The 7966-nt window shown below is 39.5% G+C and overlaps 1 protein-coding gene across 5 annotated transcripts in view; it reads right to left on the bottom strand.

Annotated features, from left to right (window-relative positions):
• The window catches only part of IQCG (IQ motif containing G), a 54308-nt gene that overhangs the window by 1637 nt on the left and 44705 nt on the right, over positions 1 to 7966 (bottom strand). For 4 of the 5 annotated variants that reach the window (XM_010834301.1, XM_010834305.1, XM_010834302.1 and 1 more), the window contains 2 exons: positions 3513 to 3644; positions 2456 to 2557 (listed from right to left, as the gene is read on the bottom strand). In XM_010834301.1, the coding sequence (XP_010832603.1) occupies positions 2456 to 2557; positions 3513 to 3644 (234 nt within the window). Of the gene's footprint in view, positions 1 to 1474; positions 1694 to 2455; positions 2558 to 3512; positions 3645 to 7966 lie in introns of those variants that run through there. The other variant, XM_010834303.1, reaches the window with a different exon arrangement.

The raw sequence follows: 7966 nt of genomic DNA, 5'->3' as shown, positions 1-7966 counted from the left end.
AAAGTCAGCCACTGTTTCCACTGTTTCCCCATCTATTTGCCATGAGGTGATGGGACCAGATGCCATGATCTTAGTTTTCTGAATGTTGAGCTTTAAGCCAACTTTTTCACTCTCCTATTTCACTTTCATCAAGAGACTCTTTAGTTCTTCACTTTCTGCCATAAGGATGGTGTCATCTGCATATCTGAAGTTATTGATACTTCTGGCAATCTTGATTCCAGCTTGTGCTTCTTCCACCCCAGTGTTTCTCATGATGTACTCTGCATAAAAGTTAAATAAGCAGGGTGACAATATACAGCCTTGACATACTCCTTTTCCTATTTGGAACCAGTCTGTTCCATGTCCAGTTCTAACCGTTGCTTCCTGACTCGCATACAGATTTCTAGAAAGAGATAAAAAATATCTTTTTATTGAAAAACATTTGCTTTGGGACAACTGCTTCTCTTTTTCAAGATGCAATCACTTTTTATGTTTCTATTTTTTTTTAATTTTATTTTTAAACTTTACATAATTGTATTAGTTTTGCCAAATATCAAAATGAATCTGCCACAGGTATACATGTGTTCCCTATCCTGAACCCTCCTCCCTCCTCCCTCCCCATACCATCCCTCTGGGTCGTCCCAGTGCACTAGCCCCAAGCATCCAGTATCGTGTATCGAACCTGGACTGGCAACTCGTTTCTTACATGATATTTTACATGTTTCAAAGTCATTCTCCCAAATATTCCCACCCTCTCCCTCTCCCACAGAGTCCATAAGACTGTTCTATACATCAGCGTCTCTTTTGTTGTCTCATACACCGGGTTATTGTTACCATCTTTCTAAATTCCATATATATGCGTTACTATACTGTATTTATGTTTTTCCTTCTGGCTTACCGCACTCTGTGTAATAGGCTCCAGTTTCATCCACCTCATTAGAACTGATTCAAATGTATTCTTTTTAATGGCTGAGTAATACTCCATTGTGTATATGTACCACTGCTTTCTTATCCATTCATCTGCTGATGGACATCTAGGTTGCTTCCATGTCCTGGCTATTATAAACAGTGCTGCGATGAACAGTGGGGTACACGTGTCTCTTTCCCTTCTGGTTTCCTCAGTGTGTATGCCCAGCAGTGGGATTGCTGGATCATAAGGCAGTTCTATTTCCAGTTTTTTAAGGAATCTCCACACTGTTCTCCATAGTGGCTGTACTAGTTTGCATTCCCACCAACAGTGTAAGAGGGTTCCCTTTTCTCCACACCCTCTCCAGCATTTATTACTTGTAGACTTTTGGATCGCAGCCATTCTGACTGGTGTGAAATGGTACCTCATAGTGGTTTTGATTTGCATTTCTCTGATAATGAGTGATGTTGAGCATCTTTTCATGTGTTTGTTCGCCATCTGCATACAGATTTCTAAAGAGGCAGGTCAGGTGATCTGGTATTCTCATCTCTTTAAGAATTTTCCACAGTTTATTGTGATCCACAGAGTCAAAGGCTTTGGCATAGTCAATAAAGCAGAAATAGAAGTTTAAGGATCAAAACTCACCTTCAAAAAGGATTTAGTTAGCTCCCTTGAATATCTTGGTCATTATATACAACTGTTCTGAATACAGTCTGGGCTGCTTTAAAATCAGACTAAACTCCAAAGACAGAGCAAATCCACAAATGAAAACAAAAATGGTCTTCAGCTACTTCTTACAGTTTTGCTCTAAATTGAGGAAATTCAACAAATAGAAAACACTATAGAAGCTCAATAAACACTTGCTAACTATACATCGGACTCTCTCCTAATGGAAAGCTCAAGTTTGGGTTTAAATACCTGGTCCTGAATGTATTACACTTTAAAGCTTACTTCCTTAGTTCACCCCCTTATACACATCCCAAGCCACAGCTTGCACACCACAGGGCCTCAACAGATGCTCTTTCAGAGAGAGGGGCAATCCTCAACAGTACAGTTTCAGTGCAGCTGATGTTATATTTGCTTGAAAATATTTCCCACAATCTGACTTGTCAGTTTCATCATCACTAATAAATACAAGTTCATATAAAATTTTTGTTTCTGAACTACTACTTACCCTTTCACCTTTTTTGAGAAAAGCTCTTATCAAAACCTAGCAGATAGTCTCGCTAATATAAATAGGATCTTAAGAAGCAGTGGGATATTAAAAAATTCTTTTAAGAGCTCTGTTGATTAGAAATAGTATTCATAAGTTTGACCTCTGGGCACAAGGTCTAGGCTCTGCTTCCACTGTTAACCACCTCTTCCGTCCAAGATTAAAAACTGGGGGGGCATGTCCTCCTAACTGTATCCCTGCACCACAGACTATGGCAAATTCCAATGATTAGGTCATGCTTCCTCACAGATCTCCTGCTCTGTGTTTGATAATAAACGAGAGGTGCTTTGCATTCCTCAGTGTTCGGCCAGTTACAGAATTGAAAAGGCCCCAAGATGCAAAGTATGGTTTTGTACCTTTATGATGCTCCTCAATTCCAAGTCATCCTGTTCTCTCTTCTTCCGGGTCTTCTCCTTTTCTATACGATCTTCAATGATGACTTGTTCATATTCCCTTATCTGCAAAAGTAGACATTAATCATGTGTTACAGGACCCAGCCAAGCTGTGGCCCACCCAGACCCTCTTCTTTTGTTCATGCCACATGGCTTGCAGGATCTCAGTTCTCCCCCAGGGATTGAACCCAGGGCCAAGGCAGTGAAAGCCCAGAATTCTAACTACTAGGCCACCAGAGAACTCCCCAGCCCTACATTTTTAATTAAAAACTTTAAAATGAACCATACCAAATTAAGCCCTCCAAAAAAGAAGAGATTTACTTTATTCCTATATTGTCAGTATTCACATTAGCTTTATAATTGTCCCCTGAATTTTTTCAGCTTGAATAAATTTGCTTTAAAGTTTGCTAATAAAAATGAAATACTAACTTTGATATGTGGCTAATGACATCAAAATAATGTAACAAAAAACTAATAGAAGGCACACCTACAAATAACCATCCTTTAAAAGAAATTTGAGAAGTTCTACACTTATTCAATGATGAAACCATAATCAGAAGGTTTTTATAAATCATTTATAAATTATCTTCAGAGATCTTAAAGTAGAAATTAAAATAGTATCTAGCTCAAGGGGTTTTGGATAGCGTTAAAATAAGTTATGTATGTAAATCTGGGTTTGATCCCTGGGTTGGGAAGATCCCCTGGAGAAGGGAAAGGTTACCCACTCCAGTATTCTGTATAGTCCATGGGGTCACAAAGAGTTGGGCACAACTTGAACGACTGAAAAAAAAAAAAGTAAAATACTAGAAAAGTGCCCAGGCCAGATTAAACCCTTTCAAGTGTTGGCTGCTGCTGTTATTGTCCCATCAATGAGGACATCATCATCATCGGAAAAGAATCCCAGTGGTTGACAGGCACACCTCCACTTCATGACCAAAAATTGTACCCCAGCTGCGCAGCTCAGCCCCCACCCACTTCTGCGAGCTCTGCCTTAACGCTATTGAGACTCCCCCTTCCTTACCGTCTTTGCAAGTTCTTGAAGGTGTGCTAAGTCACTGGCCTTAGCAGATTTGAGGGCATTTAGTTCATTCTGTTTCATTTCTGTGTCCTTATCAAATTTCTCCATCCAGAACTCTAGCTTCTCCTCAAGCTTCTATTTGGAAGAAAAAAAAACAAACATTAAAATGTGGCCAGACATGAAACAGTATAGACTGTATGAAATCATGTATATGAGGTTCAAGAACAAGCATGACTGTTCTATAGGGAAAGAAGTCAGAATAATGGTTACTTTGGTGGGGGATTGGTGGCTTATTGATTGGGAATGGGGTGGGAGGGAAACTTCAGGGATGCTAAAGCTTCTATTTGGAAAAGAAAAAAACATTAAAATGTGGTCAAACCTTTGACAAGTCTTAGCAAGAAACACAGAAGACACAAACTTTTAAAAATAAAGGATGGAAAAGATAAGTTCAGAAATAAAAGCAAATTTAAATTGTAAGAGACTACAGTGCGTTATCTTTGTACTAATAAATTCAAAATGAATATTTTGATGAAATGGATTATTTCCAGGAAGACATAAGTTACCAAAAATGACTCAAAAAGTTTTTTTAAGCAATGACATCAATAATCATTTAAAAAACAGAAAAGGGAGCCAAACATCTCTCCTTTACCCAACCAGACTATTTATGACTGAATTTTACCAGTTTCAAGGAACAGGTAATAATCTATTTTGTTCTGTTTCTATTAAGCTAGCTAGCATCACTGATCACAGTGCAACAAAGAAGCACCAAAAATGAATCTATAGAATAATCTCATTTATGGAATACATAAATACAAAATAAAAATCTATAATTCTAACAGTCTAGTAAAAGAATCATAAATTATGAACAGAGTAGATTTATCCCCCAAATTTAAAGATGATTCAACATCAACAAGTCTACTAATATATTTTAACTTATTAACACATTAAAAGAAATCATATCTTCTCAATGGATTTAAAAAAAAATCCATCTCATAAAACTCAATCTTCATTCCTGATTAAGAAGAAAAAAAAAACTTAGCAAGATTTGACTAAAAGGAAACTTTATTAACTTGATAAGGCTTACCTACCATAAACCTACAGCCTAAATGTCATAAAATCCCCATTTGTGTCAGTTATCAATTTATTGCCTCTCAATTCCAAATCATCCTTCACTGACCAGCTTTGTAAGACTGGATGATTGCAGCGAACACTTCTTTCTGCAAACGGGCACAATATTCAGCTTTGTCAGTAGAGGGTGCTAGAGGGACATGACGGAGGAGCTTCTCTCCTTGGTTCCCATGTGCTTCCTCCTTTGTTTCTGGGCACAGCTGATGGTGTCATGGACGTGGCATACTCAAGGGCACTTGTTCACCAACTTTTACTAACACAACAGACAGAGTCTTGCTTGCCAAACACAGTCTACAGTTCCCTGCTTGCCAGCTTTACCCCACTAGCTGTAAACCAGCTCTGACCCAGGCAACAAAGCAAATATTTATTCCTCCCTTGGATACTGTCCTCCAGCCCTAGAGTTCTCTTGTATCCTTCCTTTTTAGCCAATCCCTTATTAGCAGTTAATGATTCTTTTCTTAATATGTTCCCTGCTCAAATTACCAATGTGGTTTCTGTCCCCTAACTGAATGATAATGATACAGAATTATTATCAAAACTAGTTTGTCTCCCACCTTCTAATTCATGTGTCTCACTAAGTCATCTAAAATCCTTGCTTCTATTCATCAGATAGAATCGGCATAACGCAGTAAGCTACTAGGGGTCTCGTGGAAAGTCAAAGCAGGCAATGATCTCTGTGACCGTAATGTGGCAGAGAGAGCAGACACAGCCCTGATGCAACTGTGAGTGTGTACTGCTGGCCCAGCCAGGTAAAAGTAAACTGTTTCTGCAGTTTTTTCGAAATGAGTTTGGAGACAGGGAGTTTAGTCAAGTTAATAGCTGCTGTTCAAGATTTTCTCCAGTAAAGATATGACATCTGGAACAGTATCTGCAGTTGGAGTCACCATTCGATTATATTTACATTAGTCCACAGTCACTCTCCAAGATCATTCAATGGCACAGGCCAAACAGCTGACTTGAATGGGAATGTGATCAATGTCACTACCTCCACTTCGAAGTCTTTGATGTTGGCATTAATTTCAGCAGTTACACTGAGACTACAGTACTGCTTATGTTCACTATCTTGGTAGGGATGGCTTCTCTTAGGCCCTTCCTATCATAATGGCCCTCACTCCATGAATCAGGAGCCAAGGTGAAAATTCTGTTACCAAGTATGTCTTACTCCAACCATATGTTCAGTAACTGGGGAAAATAACCATAGGGTAGATCCATAGAAAAGTGAGCCCAGAGTAATCGGACTTAAGTCTCCATCTATTACCTGACTATCATAATCACCCATTTTGAGAAGGGTCCACAGTGTTGTCTTGAATCCCCAGGAATTAGCATCAATTCAGAGCCAATGTTCAGTAACCTCAAAAGGTCTGGGTATTTTCTTTTTTCCAGTGCATAGTCACTCTAACAAGTAGGTCCCTTGGGTAAGGCTTAGAGGAAGATTCAATTGCATTACTTGTACAAGTGAACAGTTGCTAGTGAGTTCACCTTCAGGGGGACCTGCTGCCCTCAATCAAGGGGCTCTGGGTCTGTGAATTTACTTGGTTTGGAACCTGGGTGAGAGGCCACGACTCTTCATTGTGGTGATTCAAATCAAGTTTTTGGCTACTAGATTTGGACTTTTTCTCTGCTGTATAGCTCAAGTACTGCTTTATCCCAGTACCTCCCTGTAGTTAAGTGCAGCCACATGTCCTCTGGCACTCCATGATCCTACCAACTCCACTGAAATCAGGAGTGGTATCACCTGTGGTCTTACCTGGCCTACATAAGAAAGCAAGCACAGGGCTTTTCAAGGATGCAGGTATTCCCCTAACTAAGAAGCTGAAGTTGAACAGTTCTATGAAGACCTACAAGACCTTTTAGAACTAACACCCAAAAAAGATGTCCTTTTCATTATAGAGGACTGGAATGCAAAAGTAGGAAGTCAAGAAACACCTGGAGTAACAGGCAAATTTGGCCTTGGAGTACAGAATGAAGCAGGGCAAAGGCTAATAGAGTTTTGCCAAGAGAACTCACTGGTCATAGCAAACACCCTCTTCCAACAACACAAGAGAAGACTACATACGGACATCACCAGATGGTCAACACCGAAATCAGAATGATTATATTCCTTGCAGCCAAACATGGAGAAGCTCTATACAGTCAGCAAAAACAAGACAGGGAGCTGACTGTGGCTCAGATCATGAACTTCTTATTGTCAAATTCAGACTTAAATTGAATAAAGTAGGGAAAACCACTAGACCATTCAGGTATGACCTAAATCAAACCCCTTACGATTATACAGTGGAAGTGAGAAATAGATTTAAGGGCCTAGATCTGATAGATAGAGTGCCTGATGAACTATGGAATGAGGTTCGTGACATTGTACAGGAGACAGGGATCAAGACCATCCCCAAGAAAAAGAAATGCAAAAAGGCAAAATGGCTGTCTAAGGAGGCCTTACAAATACCTTGAAAACAAGAGAAGCAGAAAGCAAAGGAGAAAAGGAAAAATATACCCATTTGAATGCAGAGTTCTAAAGAATAGCAAGGCGAGATAAGAAAGCCTTCCTCAGTGATCAGTGCAAAGAAAGAGGAAAACAACAGAATGGGAAAGACTAGAGATCTCTTAAAGGAAATTAGAGATACCACATTTCATGCAAAGATGGGCTCAATAAAGGACAGAAATGGTATGGACCTAACAGAAGCAGAAGATATTAAGAAGGGTGGCAAGAATACACAGAAGAACTGTACAAAAAAGATCTTCACAACCCAGATAATTACCATGGTGTGATCACTCACCTAGAACCAGGCATCCTGGAATGCAAAGTCAAGTCAAAGCCTTAGGAAGCATCACTACGAACAAAGCTAGCGGAGGTGATGGAATTCCAGTTGAGCTATTTCAAATCCTGAAAGATGATGCCGTGAAAGTGCTGTACTCAATATGCCAGCAAATTTGGAAAACTCAGCAGTGGCCACAGGACTGGAAAAGGGCAGTTTTCATTCCAATTCCAAAGAAAGGCAATGCCAAAGAATGCTCAAACTACCACACAATTACATTCATCTCACACGCTAATAAAGTAATGCTCAAAACTCTCCAAGTCAGGCTTCAGCAATACGTGAACCATCAACTTCCAGATGTTCAATCTGGTTTTAGAAAAGGCAGAGGAACCAGAGATCAAATGGCCAACATCCGCTGGATCATTGAAAAAGCAAGAGAGTTCCAGAAAAATATCTATTTCTGCTTTATTGACTATGCCAAAGCTTTTCACTGTGCGGATCACAACAAACTGGAAAATTCTGAGAGATGGGAATACCAGACCACCTGATCTGCCTCTTGAGAAACCTGTATGCAGGTCA

Source organism: Bison bison, unplaced genomic scaffold (assembly GCF_000754665.1).
Source record: "Bison bison bison isolate TAMUID 2011002044 unplaced genomic scaffold, Bison_UMD1.0 scf7180017864032, whole genome shotgun sequence".
Taxonomy (NCBI): domain Eukaryota; kingdom Metazoa; phylum Chordata; class Mammalia; order Artiodactyla; family Bovidae; genus Bison; species Bison bison.
This window is presented reverse-complemented; position numbering and strand designations above follow the sequence as displayed.